The 19,540-nt window shown below is 45.2% G+C and overlaps 1 protein-coding gene across 3 annotated transcripts in view; it reads right to left on the bottom strand.

Annotated features, from left to right (window-relative positions):
- ESYT2 (extended synaptotagmin 2) overlaps nucleotides 1-19,540 on the bottom strand; it is a 64,360-nt gene that overhangs the window by 25,902 nt on the left and 18,918 nt on the right. For all 3 annotated transcript variants that reach the window (XM_033098663.1, XM_033098662.1, XM_033098664.1), the window contains exons 4-10: nucleotides 17,093-17,169; nucleotides 13,441-13,513; nucleotides 13,118-13,207; nucleotides 5,873-5,928; nucleotides 3,439-3,559; nucleotides 2,160-2,336; nucleotides 1,114-1,196 (exon numbers count right to left, since the gene is read on the bottom strand). In XM_033098663.1, coding sequence (XP_032954554.1) covers nucleotides 1,114-1,196; nucleotides 2,160-2,336; nucleotides 3,439-3,559; nucleotides 5,873-5,928; nucleotides 13,118-13,207; nucleotides 13,441-13,513; nucleotides 17,093-17,169 — 677 coding nt within the window. The remainder of the gene's footprint in view (nucleotides 1-1,113; nucleotides 1,197-2,159; nucleotides 2,337-3,438; nucleotides 3,560-5,872; nucleotides 5,929-13,117; nucleotides 13,208-13,440; nucleotides 13,514-17,092; nucleotides 17,170-19,540) is intronic.

Below are 19,540 nucleotides of genomic sequence, written 5' to 3'. Positions count from 1 at the left end.
AATGTGCCGAAATGATCAAGACTATCAGCCATCGTCTAACATGCTCCTGCAGCTCAAGTACTCGAACCTGAGTGAGGCCTTCACGGCCTTCCCCACCTGGCACCGCACTCCGTACCATCGTGTGCCTGGAGCCCCAGTGGCCTCTCGCTCAGCATGTCCAGACAGCCTGCTCCATGTCCGCTGAATAAGCCTGCTCTACTTCAAAGACTGAAAGCACCCCCAGAAGCCAGAGCTGACAAAGAATGGTTGCCTCTGTGTTTCTCTGCCCCTCTGCTCTGTCTCACGTGAAGCCCTCGCGTCTCTCTCCCGCCCTGTTACATAGTCTCCTGGTGATCTGCCAGTCTCCAGTCTCCATCCAACAATCCATCTACAGACTGGTTTTACTAAAATGCAAATTAGATCTGTTCATTGCCCTGCTTTAAATCTTTCTGTTGCTCCTTTATTAAATGAATTTTGAAGTCACAGCGTAACACACAGACTACTCTTGATGGGGCCAACCACCCAATGCCATCTATTCCTATATCTTTTCTGCCAAAGGAAAGTCAGTTAAATGTAAAGATTAGGTTAAAGTGGTTTTTTTAGCTTTTTGTTTTTTTTAAAGCTCCTTTTTTCCCTCCAGTTGTACTGTTTGTTCAGTTGAAGTAAACAAATCAGCATTTATTTTTTCAGTGGGTGGGCACAATATAAATTACTACCCGCCCCCAAAACCCCAACAAATTGAAAAAGTTTAAAAGCCCCCTCTATTGTCTAGCGCGAGGCTGCACGCACGGCAAGATGGCCGGGGACACACGTGGCTCCTGAGCACTGTAAATGGGGCGAGCACAACTCAGAAGTGATCTTTACATTTTGTTTAATCAGTTTCATTGAAATAGCTCCATGTGGTTAGTGACTGCTGTGATGGGACACAGATCTAGAAGCTTTCTTTCTCTTACTTAAATGTGCAACTTATTAGGAATAAAACATGATTCAGGAAGTCTAAGGTGAAACAAATGTCCAAAAGCCATTTAAAAATACATATAACACGTGCACGAGTATATTTCTGAAGTTGTAGCGTTAAGAGACGACTCAAAGGAAAGAGCAGCCCTCTCCGTGTGGCAGCCGCGAAGGGTTTACCTGCCGAGAAAGTCGTCCTTATCTGGGTCTTCATCAAAGAGCTCGATCTCCAGTTCCTGCCCAGGATGCTCGTAGACCAAAGCCTGTAACATGAACGACTTGCGATGAGGACCCATGTCTGCTAACATGGTCATCTCCTGAGCGTGATCATTGTAATAAGTATCACTGTGGATTTCTGGATTTTTCTCCAGCGGTTAAGTCCTCGTAAAGCACTCACATTGTCTCACTGTCCAACCACACACACTCCTCATTCGGAAACACGTGCCCACATAGTAATAGTCTGTTATGTGTGTTTCCAGTGGGTCAGTCTCAAGGGCGCCCGAACAGGACAGCAACACAGCCTTGTGCAGGCCCCACTCAGAGGGTCCTTGGCGAGCCAAGCGCCACAAATGCCAAAGCACCGCTCAGAGACTGGGGACTCTGGCCACAGATGGGGCCAGGGGAGGAGACACCGGTGGAACGTGAACTGCACTAGTGCCCAACAGCTCTGCAAAAAGTGTATCAGTGATTTCAAACACATGTAACTTCTGTGCAGCAATCCCACCTTGAGGAGCTTTATCTGGGGAAAAGGTGGCCAGTGAAGAAAAATCCATCCACCTTTCAGTTGCACAGCAGCGGCTATAAAGCTGAACCGAACAGCCAAGGCCTCTCAGGTTAAAGAAACGACAGATCGACTCAGTCAACGGCTATCACACCTGGGGTCCATGTAGATTTACTGACATATACAGATATCCGGTGTATCAAAAGAAAATTTACAGAACAGTACATCATCTCATTTTGCACATGCGTACATGTGTTGGAACAACATAAAGCATTTTTCACATTAGGAAAAATATTTTCCCAATTATTATTGTGATAGCTTTATGTAATTAAGGTTTAAAATTTTATGTGCTGGCCTGAGAAGAATGTTGTTGAGTGAGGGACAGAAGGTGCAATACTTTTTAAAGATGGGAAGTTAAAGCAAAGAGAACCAGAACTGCTGCTTAAATGAACCACATTCAGGTGCGAGTTGGGGACAAAGCCGGCGGCTGACAAGATGTGCTTACCTCGTACACCTCGTTCCACTTTGGACTAAGGTTCTCTTTGATGACCTTGCTTTGGAAGATCTGGTTGCCAACTCGAATAACTCCATAGGGGTCTGACTTTCCCTTGACAAGTCCCCTCAGATACGTGTCCTTGCCCTGCAGATCCTGAGCTTCAATGAAGTGTATCCGCAGAACGCCCTGGAAAGCAGGGGACAACGGGACGATGGCTCCCCAGCTCCCCTAGACGACGACCGCTGGCTGCGTGCTGCCCGTCCTAAGAACACGGCACACGGGGAACAGAAAAGAGACCCTCTCCTCGTGCAAAGCAGCAGAGTGAGCGTGTAAAACCTCTGGGGACAGTGCTAAGGAGAACCAAAGCAGAGCAGGACGACAGGGTGCAAGTGGGACTGTTCAGACAGGAGGGAGGAGGTGTGGGCTGCTGATGCGAGACTTCTCCTGGCACAGGGCACAGGGCGCAGGGCGCAGGGTGCAGCTCCCAGGGTGCAGGGCGCAGGGCACGGGGCGACTGCTCCAAGAGCCCGAGGAGCCAGGCTCGCACAGGGGGCAGGAGGACGGCAGATTACACAGGTCTCGTGGGTCACAGAACAACCCTGTCTGGGTTCTTCCGTAAGTGACACTAACATTACAGGATGTATCAGACCTACTACTGAGCCCCTGGTATGCACTGATCATTCAATTTCTAGAACAATCCCATGAAATACTGACATTAATCCTGTTTTACAGACAGTTAACGAAAACTTTGAAATACATACTATTCATAAACTCTCAAATTAGTTCTCTCTTCCTAAAATGTGTAAGTGACAAATCATATTTCTTTCAAGACAAACAAAGGCAGTAAGGTTGTCTTTTGGTAGGGTGGCATTCTCCCCATAAACCCTTTTTAGAAATGACGGGGTAATATTCCTGACCACTCAGCGTAGGAAGAGATACACTTTTCTATTCTCCCGTGTTCTTCATTCCACTCTCAGTCTGAGAGAACACCTGTGTGCCCATTGCTAACACGAAGCTGTTACGACTCATGAGGACAAACAGTGGGTTTTCTGAGACGCTAACTCAGCTGTCACCACGTCCTTTAGGACGTGAGCTTCCCGGCTGAGGTCTGGATGCACGCTAGCCACCTCCTAGAGAGAGCGGCAGACAGACTACCTACTGCACCGAGACCCCCGGTACAGGGTCGCTGCTAGGAGAGAACTGGCAGTCACAGGAAGTGACAACACCCAGGGACGGGACCGTGCCTCCACGGTATGCTTAAGTGCTAGCAGAGGCTGGGCGCGCTTACCTTTGGTATCGGGAACCGCAACTGGGCGATTTGGACTTCGCTGACAAGAGGAACAGTGATTCGATTGGGAAGCACCAGGTAGTTTGAAATTATGTCCAGAATGATAGTATCTGATAAGCCACTGTTAGGTGGGAGGTAAGAAGAACACGGGTATCAGACACATCAGCGCTAGTTACCGCACCACAGACATGACACCGGGCCCCACTTACACGACTGAGACGTCTACTCCCCAACACAAATCTAAAACCAGCCGTTCACCCCTTTAACTGTCACACTGCTGTGGTGCCTGCTATGTGGGGTTCATCCTGAGAACAGAAGGTACTGTTCTGGCTACATTTCCCACATGCTTACAGACTTTCTCATTGATTTAACACTAAATAACTAATATACATTTCATTAAATTTCTATTTTTAACATGAAATATTTCAAATGTCCATAATATTTCAGAGAAAACTGTAACATCCATTTACCCTTTCCATGTTTATCATGTTAAATTTCTCTTGTGTTATATACACATAGCTCCCAAGGAAGTAAAAGATTTACAGTTTATTCTCACTTCCCATTTTACATGGGTACTAAGTACTGGAACAATTTTACAACACTATGTACCACTGCACAGAGAACTAAAGGATATGGATAAAAATGTGGAGGCTAAAGAAACACATGCACTTTTAATGTTTTTGCCTATTCTTTGGGGTAAATGTGAGAATTAAGTAAGGTGCACGTGAACACTCTTAAAAGCATACATATTACGAGCGAATGTTTAAAATTTACAGCGAATGTTTAAATTAAACGAAAAATTAGTACAGTAAAAGACACATTGCCATTAATCCCGCCCCCTCCAGGGGTGGGCACAAGACCCCAACCTGACCATCAGAAACACAGGAATTTGTTCATGGTTGTGTGGATAAACGGAGGTCAGCCCTGGAACTTGCTGGAACTAGTAGTGGGAAAAGGTTCCTTTTTGACTGAGGTTGCTCAGCGTGCAGAAAAGAGGCTAGCAGCTGCTAGCTCATAGCAAGAGCTGCCGGGAAACAAGGCCACACGGAGAGGAGCAGAATCAAGAGCTGGACAGAGAGACCTCACAGCATCATTCGGACAACACCTGGCTGTGCCTGAAGGCACCCCACAACACTCCAGGCTCCTCTCAGCGGAATGTGCGGTTGTCTTGTGCGTGGCTGCACCCACCCCAGCACTAAGATGAGGGCAGGCTCAGAGCAGGTGCTCAATCCCCACTTGGGGAATAAATGAGCCAACTGTGTCTAAGAAACAGTATTTCGCCACTCATTAATTTACTTACTACCAAACACCACTTGAGCTGGGGTTGTTGTTTGCAACCAAGAATCTTAGTGAACATTGTGACAAATCTTTTAAGTTATCATTTCTTTCCAAAGATCTTTGAAAGAACAGTGTTTTTCTATTCCCACTAAACCACAGTACCTAAAAAAGACCATTATTTTTAGCACTATGCCTCAGTTTATTAAAGTCCAAATTTTCCCCTAAGAATGAAACAAAATAAAGTTCTAATGGCCATTTCAGGGGCATAAACAAATACACAGGAATAGAAAAAACAGACTGACACCAAACCTTCCATAATTTAATTTCTAAGCTAATTTAGGCAAAAGAAAATTCACAGATTTGCAAAGTACCCATTAGAAACATATGTAACTTTAACCAATAAGTAATGCATTTTAACCTTCCAATACAATAGTAAAACCAGCAAAAGCTGGTTTCGAGGCTACACTGTCAGAACCGGCTTGGCAGTGACTGACAGGTGTGCTGTCCACAGTCTCCTCCTATCACGGAGGGCAGATGTACTGTGACACAACTTCTCTCCCAGTGGGGATGTGCCCTTAATGGTTTCATAGGCCCACTGCAGAAAATGTCATGCTTTAGACCCTGGATTGCTACAGACTGCTGAAGGGGCTGCAGGGACGATGCAGAACCTCAGGCTTCTCACCTCTCCCACCGCTCCCAGCTCCAGTACTGACACTTACCCTCCAAGGAGGAATGGCAACAGCTCGAAAATAACCCGGAAAGGGCTAGTTTTGAAACATAATATTCACTTTTAAAGTTTTATTTCTTCTGGGAAAATAATAAAAACTAAATTTAAAAACTAATTTGTAGGATATTAAAAGGCTACTACTATTCTAAAACACCAGAACTGAAAAACTGCTTCATAATGAACAAAACGTAAAATGCAGGGTGAGTGACTCAGTCTGAAGTCCTAAAACCACTGTGCTTTAGTGCATTTGGGTCCAGCGGTCTCAGACGTGGTTGTGAGAACAGAACCCACCTGCAGTCTGTTCACTCGAGTGTCAGCTGAGAGTCTGCCTGGAAGAGACTGGCCTTAACGCCTTGCATTGTTTCTATGACACGAGAATGCACATCACACCATCAACAAGCCAACCACAGGACATGGCATGATACTTACTTCAATCCAGGGATATCGAGAAGATTAGTCAGTCCTGTCCAGTTAATTTCTAAAAGCTGTTTTTAAAAAAAGGACAAAACATATCAAATATCCAAATAATTTCCAATTATCAAGTCAAATCATACAGGTTTATTTCTCTGTTAACATAGTACTGCCCCATACCTAGTTTTTCACTTTGTGAAACAGCAAGGCCACCATCCCTTGTTGGTACATGAAGAGCTGCCTGTTTTGTTTTTTTGATAATGTCCTAGTTTTCTCCAGTAAAATCATATAATTTATATACCCACACTCCTATGGATGGGCACTTAGAATATCTACAACTTCTCTTTTATTAAGTGAACAATCATTGGATTTCTTTGTACACACATGTTCTTGCATGTCCATGCAAACTAGAATTTAAAAAGGCAGACATTTTAGTCAAAGATACATGTTCATTTTTTATGTTGATAATTGCTACCTAATTACCCTAAAGAAATACTGTACCAATTTATATTGCCACCAAAAGTGTATGAAAATGTCCTTTCTTTATAGCCTCACTAAAAAGAGATATTAAAAACTAGTCCATCTGGCAGTTAAAACATGTACTTTATCACTGTTACAATCTGCATTTTCCTGATACTCGTGGAATATGTTCCATCCATCCATTCAACATTTGTTATTTGTTTGCTCATTTTTCTAGTGGGTATTTATCCCAGAATAATCCCTGCATAGTTGGCCAAGATTCCATTAAGTGGATGTGGACAGGTAAAAACTACTGATTAGAAACACTGCTTTTCCTATCAAAATGTGTACTGCATGTAATAAAATTCCTCATGCTTTATATTTGCAAAGAAATGCCAATTTCACAGGAAACCGCATGATCTCAATGACCCATGTGGCTGGAGTAATAAATCCCGCTCAAGGTCCTTGGAGAAGGGGATGGTTATAATAAGTATCAACTAGAAGATCAACGTTCTTTTGGAAAAACCAAAACTAAATAGCAACAATTTTTTGAAGTCCTGGGAGATGATGATTTTTCCGCGTAAAAGACATGAGACCTGAATCTGCATGGCTCACGTTAGTATCAACTCCTGCTTCCCCTCACTCCCCTATGGAAGACCAGGCCTACAGGCAATGACCACCCAGAGCAACCACACGCCCGTGCACCCCGATTATCATCTCTGCATGTATCTGTCACTAAGAGGAACCAGCAATTCTGAAGAAACAGTAGATTCCAGGCCAGCAGCATCTTGGTGAATCAGGAAGCTTAAGGAAACATTCCAGGACTAATGAGAGGCCCTGCCAAAGGGCAGGTCACCTGGAAGGGACGCCACCTAGAGATTCTAAACTCATCAGGCGACAGAGGGCCTGCTCGCATGACCCTCGTCAAAATGACGAGATACCTTTAAATGCTGCCCAAGTTCAGAGAAACAAAACGCCAGGGAGGCAGATGCAGGCCTTGTGGAAGACCAGGGCTCACCTGGGTTTGAGAAGAAGAGGTCTGAATGCCAGAAAGAAGGCCCCCAACGCAGGGGCCCCAAGTTCAGGGCCCCGAGCTGACACGACTCTGAGCACCAGGGAGGCTGGGGAAGAGGAAGCACCCAGAGCGGAGACAGAAGGGAGCAGTGAGTGAGAGCGAGTGAGTGTGTGAGAACGAGCGTGCAACTGTGTGAGAACGAGCGTGCAACCAGGAATGAATGTGAGGATGAGTGTAAGCATGAGAATGAGTGTGTGAGAACAAGTGTGAGCGTGTGAGAAGGGGTGTAACTGTGTGTGAGAATGAGTACGGAAGTGTAAGAACAAGTATGTAACCATGTGGGTGAGTGTGAGAATGGGTGGGTGAGCGTGAAAATGAGCGTGTGTGAGAAGTGTGTAACCGTGTGAGTGTGAGAACAAATGAATGTGTGGGTGTGAGAATGAGCGTGTGAGTGTGTGAGGACAACTGTGTAATTGTGAGAAAATATGTGAGTGTGGGAGAATAAGTGTGTAACCATGGAAGTGTGACAACAGGTGTGAGAATGAGCATGTGAGAGCAAGTGTGTGACTGTGTGAGCGTGAGAACAAGTGTGTGTGATGGGGTTTGAAAGCTGAGTCTGGAAAGCCCGCCCAGGAACCCAGGGAGGAATCCACCAGGAGGGGTAAGAACTAGAATGAGTGCCCGCGCCCTGCGTCTGAATGACTAAGCTCTGCTTCTGGAAACTGAAGAGCCAGCGAGTCTGTCTGCAAAGGCGGGAAGTCACCTCTTTGGGCTGCTCCTCTGAGAAACAGAACGAGTGACGGTCACATTTCACCTGGAACAACACGAGCGTGCCCGTATATGTCATGAAAACCAGACATGCGCTTCACCCTCTGTGTTTCCATAATGCGTGTGTGATGGACGTAGTAAAAGTTATAGTTCAACTATTTTTGCAGTACAGAATATGAATCACCTGGGAAGTCCCTAAGACTACACACCAGTAGCCCCCACCCTTCTCCAGCATTTCTGAATTAGTCAGTTGGGCTGATGGTCAAGGTCAAGAATGTTTTCCTTACGTTTTAAAGCTCCTGGAACTTCCAGCTTCCACTCGGGATGAGGAAAATGGAAAGAACATCACTCTTGAGTGCACAGGAGACCTGAGGTGACAGGGCCACCAGCCAACATGAAACCCTACCTGAGAGGCAGTTTCGATGGGAGGACGAGGCCACCACTGGGCAGGTGACATGATTCCAGCTAGATCCTAACGGCCGAAGGCCATGTGTGGGTGGGCCAGCGAAAACCCTTTGCAATCCAGACACTCGGGAGGCTGAGCCGTGTGTGCTCGCTGCAAAGACTGGGAGCCGAAGGGAACCCTTCCTGCAGGGACGAGGCTGCAGAGGGAGCAGCTGCTGCTGGAAACACAGACCTGCCTCCCACTGTAAGGAACAGAAGCCCTGGGGAAGGGGCTCACAGGGCAAAGGCCCACTGCTGCTGGGGGGCAGGAAGGGAAGACGACACCCTGTGTGCCTTGGGGAGGGCGGACACCACCCCAAGCTGTGGCCATGAGAGACCCCGATGGCTGGGTCAATACTCACCTGCACAAGACCCTCCAGAGACGAGGGCAGGTTTACTGTAAGAGCCTCAAGGCCCAGGACGGGCCAGGACAACGCAGAGCTCCCGTCCCCACCCCTGGGACGGGCGAGACTGTCCAAACCAGTGACAGCTCTCAAACGATAGATCCAAGAAACCCAGAGAAATCCATCAAGATCATGTAGAAATTCTAATTATATCCACATGTTGGTGGTCAGATATGTACAGATGTATTGTTGAATAATCTACTTATCCCATTTCCAAAGTATTTTCATGTGACATATATTTAAAAATAAATTCATAGTTTTTCTTTAAAAAAATAAAAGAAACCCAAAGACCTGGCGAGATAAACACCCCCAAAGTATCCCGGTGACGTAGTGTGAGGTGTGGGTCTGGGACCTTCCTCAGGCCAGTGGCCCGTGTGGACCTGTCCGGCCCGCCTGCCTCTCTACCTCACGGCCGCCTCCTATGCAGGGACGTAGGCTTGGCTCCTGGGAGCCTTACTCAAACACTGTAACCTTCCTTCTCCCGCCGCTCTGATCAAGCTGGAATAGGCAAGGGAAGGATGAAGGGAAGGCAGGAAGGCTCAGTGCCCTCTGGGAGCACTGGCAGCCCTGATTCTGGCACGTGGGCTGGAGGACAGAAAAGCTGGCCTCAGCAACAAAGAGGAGAGCAAAGGAGTGACAGCATCAGAGGCAGTCAAGACGGCTTCAAATTCCACATTGCAGTCTCTTCCTTACAGTTCACTGCAGCCCCTGGATAGGCTTCATGAGCCACCAACATATGCTGTTTTTATTTTCACATAAAGCCCCTCCTTTGCATAAGGTACCTCAATTGCTGGAGTCCTAGCTAACAGGACTCAGTTTCTTTTCACAATCGCTCTAAAAGGGAGACGTTACTGCCACCATCTGTGGTCCAGACTCAGGGAACATGTCCTCCGCTAGCTGAGCACCTCCTTAGGATAAACCCTTCCGAGCAAGCCCCACCCATCTCCTGGAGAAGTTCGGGAAAGGGCCTCCCACACAGGCTCTAGCCCAATCGGTACTCTTAGTATAGTTCTAAGAGAGACCTGAGGATTCTGAAACACCCCTATGAGCATATGCCAGAGTGATTCCAAATGCCAAGTTAGCACGAGTGAGTGGCCAACTCCACGGACACGTCTGAAGGCAGACACTGGCTTATTCTGGCTCCTGCCAGAACCTGCACCCACGCCCTGTGCTCACCAACACTTGGCCTCCTGTGTTGGGATCCCACCAAAATGCTAAACCGACATGAAGGAAAATACTTAATTCCTTAAAAATCTGAGCACATGTACGTGCCTGGCATTGTATTAAGTGTTTTACAGCCACTGAAGTTTAATCTTGTGGGTAGGTATTACTGTAATCCCCATGTTAAAGACGGGGAAACTGAGGCTTAAAAATGTTCAAAGCACATAGTAGGAAGAGAAAGAACTAGGGGTGGAACCAGGTTGTCTGACAACCATCTGTCATTTAACCGTCATGCTATCCTGTACTCCAAAAGTTCATCATTTCAGAATTTGTTTTAGTTTTTTATTAAACAAGTAGCACATTATCAAAACTAATCTGAAGAAATCAACAAGCAGAAAAATGTGCAAAGGTTTCATAAAGGTCTCTGACACTATGCTTCTAAATCATCTGCATAATCAAAAAAGAAAAGGAAAAAACCCCCAAATCTCTCCAGCTGTATATTTCACTAGAGTGAGAAGAATTCCTTGGCAGCCAGCAGTGAATTCTGTTGTCATATTTTCCAGTTGAAAGTAACTGAAAAAAATCCCCTTCTCTCTGAGGCATGTTTGGTGACTTTACTCACCATATAAGGAAATGAATGATTCTACACTTTTCACAGCCTCATCTTTCTCTGCTGAGCACTGAAACTTTGTTTGGAAGTTAATATTATGATGTTATTTTTAAGGTAAACATACCTATGACAGATCCACACTAAGTTTTGAGGAACATGTGGATTTTGTCCCATTCTAAACTGAAAAAAAAGGCCTTTCTTTAAATTCTTAAAAAATTTACTGTAAATTAAAAATATATAGCAATTTGTTAAAGATCAGGTTTTCACACCCATTCTTGAAGGTACTTTCTTAAACATACTGGCTTTTAAACAACTTGTATGTGGGGGAAAAACATGCATTTAAAATCATTTATGAATCTCCTCATTTGTCAAGATTTTAATAAATTTCATAACGTTTGAACTGTACCATGTTGTGTGTACAGTGGTCCCCCCTTACCTGGGGGGATCCGTGCCACGACGCCCAGTGGATGCCTGAAGCCACGGAGAGTACCGAACCCCACATGCACTATGCTTTTTCCTATATGTACATCCCTATGATACAGTTTAATTTGTAAGTTAGGCAGAGAGGGACTAACAACAATAACTCATAATAAAACAGAGCAATTATAACAGTAAGAGTTACTTGAACACAAGCACCGTGACAGCGCGACAGTCCATCTGATAACCAATACAGCTAACGAGTGACTAACAGGCAGGGAGCATGTGCAGTGTGGTGACATGGGACAGGAGGGATGAGTCACGTCCCACGTGGGATGAGCAGGACAGCACGAGACGTCACTGCTGCTCAGAAAGCCATGCAACTTAAAATTCATGAACTGTTTATTTCTGGAATTTTCCATGTAATGTTTTCAGATCATGGTTGACCATGGGTAAATGAAACTGCGGAAAGCAAAACCATGGAGAAGGGGGGACTACTGTAGTTGAAATACATTAAAAATAAGCCCATTATTTAAGCAATAAAAAGCAAATGGAATAAAGTCAATATTAACAGAAAGTGATGACATTTAATTCTTCTGTTTTTATGCAAAACAGTACCACGTGTAGTTTGGTCTACATGAACCCACATTTTAAAAACCCAACAACAGTAATTTGTATTAAGTTATCTGAATCAAATTATACACTAAATATTCCCATTTAAAAATATACATGTTAATGGCACCTCCAGAAAGGGCGCATCAGAGATTATAAAAATGGAATCTCGTGGAGAGGTGCCTAAGAAACAGATCGATTCATCCATCAGACACCGAACTGTACGGAGACGGACGTGGTGTGGCTTTCTCAGAGTTAGCAAGGAGTGTGCTACAGCCCACAGGCCTATCTGGGCGCCATGGGAGTGAGAAGGGAACCTGACACCTCTGTCCTGGGAAGGAGTGACACAAAGGGCCAAGACGGCATTCTGGGAAAAGAAACAGGTGAGGGATGATGGGTCAGTGCGCTCCCCGGACGGTCTCTTCCCTGTGGCTGGAACTTGGGACGCTCCTGGGGCAGTGCCAGGACACGAGGCTGGGAGAGAACCCTATTGAGACTACGGCAACTGTTTGCAGGTGAGAGACGGCCGACGCCTGAGGGTCAGTGTGCACCTTGGGAAGATGGCCCGCCCTGTGGTGCGGTCTCCTGAGGACAGAGCCAAGGCAGGGCGCCAGTCAGAGGCTGCAGGAGCTGGTGAGGAGGAGCCACCCAGGGGAGAGGGAGGATTCTAGATAGGAAGGGTATTTTTGTTGCCTTACTTTTGTGGCTAATAAGTATTGACTACTTAGAACAAAAATGGAGTAACATATGTATGTAACAATGTAAAACGGTAACATTCATTATGGGTTATCCAAGTGTTAGAATATAACTCAATCATAACATCTTTATGACTTAAAAGCCCAGTGCATAGCTGCAGACACTGCACGGGAATGATGGCAGCCTCTGTCGGGGGCGAGGGGGCTGCAGGGGGACTACACGTGGCGTAGGGCGAGAACAGCAGCTCTGGCAGACTAGGCTGGTCCCGGAGAGCCTCCAACCCCACTGGTTTGTGGCGTGGACAAATGAGACTCTCAATCCTGGTCAGTAACAGAAACCACGTCGTGTGTACCGACAGCGGTAAGAGGAGTAAACGAGCTAGTGTCTATAAATACTCAGTGATAGGTGCTGAATGCCTATTAGAAACCTACACTTAAAAAGAAGTCTCTGTTTCCAAAACTTCTGTGACAAACGTGGCATTTTTATAGTAAGGAAAAAAAGTTATCTATTCAAGGAAACGGAGCCATCCATCAGGGTCTAAAGGAGCGTGAGCACGCACGGGATTCACAGGCAGAACGGGGGATAGAAGTGAGCCAAGGAGAGCGCTGCCTCTCCCTCTGGAGCCCTTGCACCTCAGTGAGGGGGAGAAGGGAAGCATGAGCAGCACCTCGACTTACTGGTTTCCTGAGGAAGAAGAGGGACAGGGCCCCCACCAAGGGCATGTCTCCAATCAGCGGCTCCAGGATCACCCGCATTGTCCCATGGATCTAAATTGAGACGGGAAACCAGAACATGTCACAGGCAGCCACTCCAAAGGCCATTTACTGACGCGACGCCGCCTGCCTGAATGACTCAGCATCTGACTTCCGGTTTCTCAAATCTAACCTACAGATAAAAACAGAACTTCAAACAAATTCCGACTTCATAAACACTTTACAATTTTCTTTCTGACCAGAACACTGACAATTTTAGAAGACTATGAAATTAAAAGAACGCTTACCTGTATGCTTTGCACACCGGCTCTACAAAAATATCGCTTGATCTCCAAATCAATCTCACAATTTCCTACAAAACTAGTAAAGAAAAAGTTCTGTATTACATTCTCTTAGTCACCATTACCAGACATACAATCTGAAGAAAACAATAGTAAAGCAGCACAAACCGGGCTGTCGGCAAAGCTGTGAACTGTGGCTCATGTGGGAGCATTTCACCTCCGGGGTTGCAGCCATCATGGCTCCAATGGGACACGCCACCTGCTGTAGGCTTAACTATTACCAGTGCTACTTCCCAAAGTGCAATGCTGGAGCAGTGTTATGACGGGATGTAGTTTTGATTTGTTTTATAAACAAATGTATTTGTTTAAAACATAGAAAAGTCTAGATCTATTTCGCCACAAGTAAATTTTGTGCCTGCGCTCCCCCGTCCTGGGAAAACTACGTAGCAGAGCTCCAGCACTCCGTGCCATCAAAGGTTAGAAACAGTGTCCCCGAGACAGCATTTGACTCTCAATGATTAAGTCATTTCAACCATTAACATGAAACAAACATGAATGTAGTGGGATGCTGAATGGAAGGCTTGCATCTATTCCTAATATAAACGTGAAGTGTCAACTACGTTTTGGGTGGGATCTGATTTGACCCCCACCTTGACTCCGGATGAAAGATGTCACACTACTGCCTGAGAACATGTGCGGGCAGCTTGACAAACGCTGCAGAGAATGTCTACGCACACGAGCAAAATATTAACAAAGGCATCTGGGATGAAATCCTTCCAACATTCATTGTCCTGGTGTTAACGTTCTTCTCACAGAGCACGATTCTCTGCCTAGTTTGTAAAATCACCAATAATCTATTATGAAACCATCTTGACACGTCCCTCTTCTTCACCCTAAGACTTGATCATTGTATTTCTTAATGTCTTTCAATTACTCCTTCCCCGTCTCTACTGCCAATAATGTGGATAAGGTCCTTGTCTGGAACACACAAGACAGGCAGAATGCAGGTGTTTTCAGACCTGAGTATCTGAGCAGCATAGTCTGCACCTGTGGTTATCACTAAAACCAGGCGAGTCCGACTGCATCGGTGGAACGGCAGCCATGAACTGACACATCCAAACGTTTGTGTAACGAATGCGTGTGAAGTCCTCCCTCGGTGCCGGAGCAGAACAGGCGCCTACCTCACAAAGCTCACACTAGCCAGGTGGAGAGCTCGTCCAGGGCACAGCCGAACTAAAGACGTCGTGAGGCTTCCTCTTCTGTTCCTCTGACGGCAAGTGTTCACACTAGTGCCAAATATTTTAATGATGCAGATTTTTACACATAAGATCATTACAGACAGTCTGTGTCCTTCTCTAAAATGAAGGGAATTAGTACTACCTGTGTCCATTTACTATGTTCACATACTTTAGAAACTCAAAGATGACGTTAGAAAATAAAATGATCCTCAGTCAAGGATCAAAAAAAGAAAAAAACTGAGCCGGGTCCATCAGTCAGCACACTTCCACAGTCGCCCTGTAAACACAACCATGTATCAGGCCTCACACACGTGCAGGAAGCCATGAGCAAGGTCACGAAGAAGGAGGACAGGAAACAAAGAAAACCACCTTTTTAATGCCAGCCATGGCCTCTGGCATCTGCCAGAACCTCAATGTATTTTTTTCCAATTCTGTTTGTGATAAAATATACATAACAAAAAATCCACCATTGTTAAGAGTGCAGTTCGGTGGTCTTAGGCCTGTTAACGCTGTTGTTCAGGCATCACCACCATCCATCCCTAGAGCTCTTTTTCTTGCAAAACTGCAATTAAACTGTCCCCATTAATCTTTAACGACCCAACCCCTCAGCCCCCGGTAACCACCATTCTATTTTCTATCTCTGAATTTGATTACTCTATGATGTCATATAAGTGGAACATACAGAATTTGTCCTTTTGTTTATTTCATTTAGTATAATGTTCCCATGGTTCATCCATGTTGCAGCATATGGCAAGATTTCCTTCTTTTTAATGGCTGAATAATACTCCATTGAGTGTATACACCACTTCTTGCTTATCCATTCATCCGTCAATGAAGTGTTTTAGCTGTTGTGAATGCTGCTGCTATAAACACGGGTGCACAAGTATCTCTGAGGCCTTATTTTCAATTATTTTGGGCATATACCCAGAAGTGGGGTTGCTGGGTCATGTGATGATATGTTTAAGTTTTCGAGGAACCTCCAGTTTCCCACAGCCTCTGCACTATTTTACATTTCCACCTGCAGTGCACGAGGGTCCCAATGTCTCCACGTCCTCACCAACACTTGTTCTTGTTGTTGGAGCCTCACAGGAGCTGGCCTCATGGGTGTAAGGTGGTATCTCACTGTGGTTTTGATCTGCATCTTCCTGATGATTAGTGAGGCCGAGCATCTTTTCATGTGCCTGTTGTCCATTTGTATTCGTCTCTGCAGAAAGGTCTATTCAAGTCCTTTGCCCATGTTTCAGGCAGGTTATTTTGTTTTTTTGTTGTTGAGTTATAGGAGTTCTCTATATATTTTAGAGATCAATCCCTTATCAGGTATGATTATAGGGATTGCACTGATTCTACAGATTGCTTTTAGTGTTGACACTTAACAGTATGAAGTCTTCCAAACCATGACCATGGAATGTCTTTCCATTTATTTATGCTTTCTTTATTTTCTCACAGCAATACTTTGTAGTTTTCACTGTATGAGTCTTCCACCTCCTTTGTTAATTCGTAAGTATTTTATTTTTTTGATTCACTGTAAGTGACATTGTTTTAATTTCCGTTTTGTTGTTCATTCTTGGTGTATAGAATGTAACTGATTTTTTGATGTTGATTTTGTATTCTTACTTTGCTGAATTTGTTTATTAGTTTTAAGAGAATTTTTTGTGGAATCTTCAGGGTTTTCTATATAGAAGATTGTATCATCTGTGAACAGAAATAATTTCACTTCTTCCTTTCTAACCTGGATGCCTGTTCTTCCTTTTTCTTCTTACCTAATCTGCCTTCTGGTACCCTGTGAATACAAGTGGTGAGAGTGGCATCTTGTTCTTGGTCTTAGAGGAAAAGCTTTCAGTCTTTCATTGAGGATTTCCTCATATATGCCTCATATACTGTTCCTCATATATGCCTTTTATGCCGAAGTGGTTTCCTTCTTTTCTAGTTTGTTAAGTGTTTTTATCATGAAACAGTGTTGAATTTTATCAAATGTTTTTTCTTCATCAACTGAGATGATCACGTGGTTTCCTTCCTTCATTCTATTAATGTGGTGTGTCACAGTGATTGATTTTCACATGTTGAACAATCCCTGAGCCGCAGGAATGAAGTCCACTTGGTCGTGGTGTATGATCCTTTCAACATGCTGCTGAAATCAGTTTGCTATTATTTTGTTGAGGATTTTGGCATCAATAGTTATAAGTGATACTTGTTTATAGTTTTCTTGTAGTGCCTTTAGTTGCTTTCATTTCACATGTTTTAAGAATGGCAATTATCTAGACTATTAGGAACTGAGACCCAGAAAGTAAATAAAATTGGGTCTTCATCAAGAATTTGGTCAAATCCAACTAAACAGCAGGGAAGAAGTGTGCTCATCACACCATCCACCTTATGGGGACAGCTAAGTGACATTAACTACAACAATACAAATATAAACTTACCTAATCTGAAGGTCCAAAATAATCTGCCTTTTGTCCACATTTTCAGTATACACCTTAACACCATTGATCCTGAGGGGCTGAAACAAGAGGCAGCTTATTTTAACATGTAGGGATGTTAAAAGAAAAACAAACCGACAAACCACGAAACATTGCAACAGGGCATAGAGCAGAAGAGAACAAGCTTAAGCATCGGGAATGAACACTCTGCTTTCATAGCGTCCTAGTAGGTGTCTCACTTTTGGCGCATTATTTAACCTCTGTTCCTCAGTCTTGTTGTCTGTGAGACGACGAGAACACTGGGGTTGAGCTCACGAGGTTCCTGTGAAACTCCAGGACACAGGAGAGCGAGGAGCTTCACACACTGCGGCGAGCACTGAGCGCCGAGTGACAGACAATGCGTCGGGCTGCCCATGGGGTCGTGAGTCACGGGCGTTTGCTCCTTCCCAAGCCCCTCAGCCCTCGTCTCTTCCAATTTACTTTCTCTCTATTCTATGCTGACTACACTGTTTGAAACATAACCTCCTTTCATTTTTTTATGTTTTGTAATTTTTCTTTTCTTAAGATTTTCACAAATATGGGACTTCTGAGTGTATCAAAAATACTAGCTGGAGATATAATTTATAATTTCCACACTTAACACATGACATAGAGTCTGAATCAAATGACTCTGTAAAAAGAAAAGGCAGATTACAATAAATGTTACATTTCAAGGACCTGCTTATAACATCATTTCAAAACCTTTTCCCATTTATGAATTTCAGATCATGTCTAAGAACGTTCTTAACATCTGAGCATTAAAAAAACTCAAGCTGAAGAAATACCTGCCCTTTGGTCGCTACCGCTTACTTGGACAGTCTGGGTGTCCTGAGATCTGACCCTCAACGAGCTGCAGGATGACACTCTGCGTCTTTCTTTGGGAGGCTGCCTTCCCTACTGTCCCAGGGTCCCGGGCTTCCCCTAAGGGGACCAGCTCAGACAGTACAGACTGATGACCACAAAGGACACAGTCGGTCCACTGCAGGGACAAGAGAAGGTGAGCTCAGGACTCAGTGCTCTCGTTCAACGTGTGACTTCGAGAATGCGTCCTTCCTCTAATGCGTCCTTAGATGGCAGGCTGGAAGCAGGGAGGCCAGGCCCACTCCAGATGACCCAGCAGCACTAAGGAAGAGCCCCCTGAGGGCCCTGAAGGACTCAGCTCGGACACCCCACGGGGACAAAGCTCATGGCTCTGCAGGCCCTGGTGTCCGCTGGCACCTGGAAGATGTCAGTGCAACCGATACAATGTACCTTCACTGAGTCAGCACTCCCCCAACATTCTCACTGTGCACCAGTGATGAGCTCAGTTAAAGCACGGGATGAAAATAAACGAATAGTCCTAAAGCAAACTGGCTGGGCTCCAAACTCTCCGTCTCTACCAGTAGTAGCAAGCCTACATTGCGTGTAGAGGCCTGCAGGCTACAGCTGGCCTCTGGCTAAGGATGGTTTTTACACTGTTTAAGGGGACCAGCTAAGGGGTTGTGAAAAGAATATGCAGGAAAAGACTTTACGTGGATGTCGAAAAGGGAAATATTTCCTGCCCTGCGCTCTGCATCATGCCCACACAGCACTCTAACTTGTATCCATCTGCTGCCACCATCTTGGCTACAGAAGGACACAGCACGGGCACCTGTGCGCTCACCGCTGGCACTGGAGGACACAGCCACGCACCGGCGTCCGCCCGTACCGCATGCAGTAACTGCAGGCGACACGAGCTCTGGGCACAGAGACCGCATCCCACCAGGGAAGGCAACCTGGAGAGTGTGGGTGGGAACGGACCTGCCGGGACAAACACAACACAGCAACCAAGTCTCACAAGCCTCAGCCACGTCCATGAAAACCCCACCGGGTGAAGCAATCTCACCTGCGCCACATGGTGCAGTGATTGCGCGCCGTCTGGCTCCGCCGTACGGGCACTAACTGCCTGTCAACTGCGGAGGGTGATAAAATACTGGGCTCTGAACATTTATTAGGTCCATAAAACAATGTTACCTTAGACACTAATATAATGTTTTATGTCAACCACACCTCAGTAAAAAAGTTACCTTAAACTGTTGCTAATTATAGTCAACAGTGACTTAAAGAATAAAAAAGGAAACTTGCCGTGATTAACTAATTTAGATGTAGTCCTGAGATTTTCACCAGAGTGCTATTAGGAATAGCAGCTTTCCTTGGCACCTACGGGCAGACCGCGGACACGCTGTGGGTTTGGTCCAGACCGAACGCTGCAATATAGCAAGTCACGTGAAGGTTTGGGTTTCCCAGTGCCTCTAAAAGTTATGTTTACACTATACTGTAGTCTGTTAAATGTGCAATAGCATATGCCTAAAAAACGGTTGTACATTTACAACCGTTAATTAAAAATACTTTATTGATAAGAATTGCTAACCATCATCTGAGCCTGTTGGAAAA

Source organism: Rhinolophus ferrumequinum, chromosome 26, assembly GCF_004115265.2.
Source record: "Rhinolophus ferrumequinum isolate MPI-CBG mRhiFer1 chromosome 26, mRhiFer1_v1.p, whole genome shotgun sequence".
Classification (NCBI taxonomy): Eukaryota; Metazoa; Chordata; class Mammalia; order Chiroptera; family Rhinolophidae; genus Rhinolophus; species Rhinolophus ferrumequinum.
The sequence above is the reverse complement of the archived record's forward strand: the minus strand, read 5'-3'. Positions and strand labels throughout refer to the sequence as shown.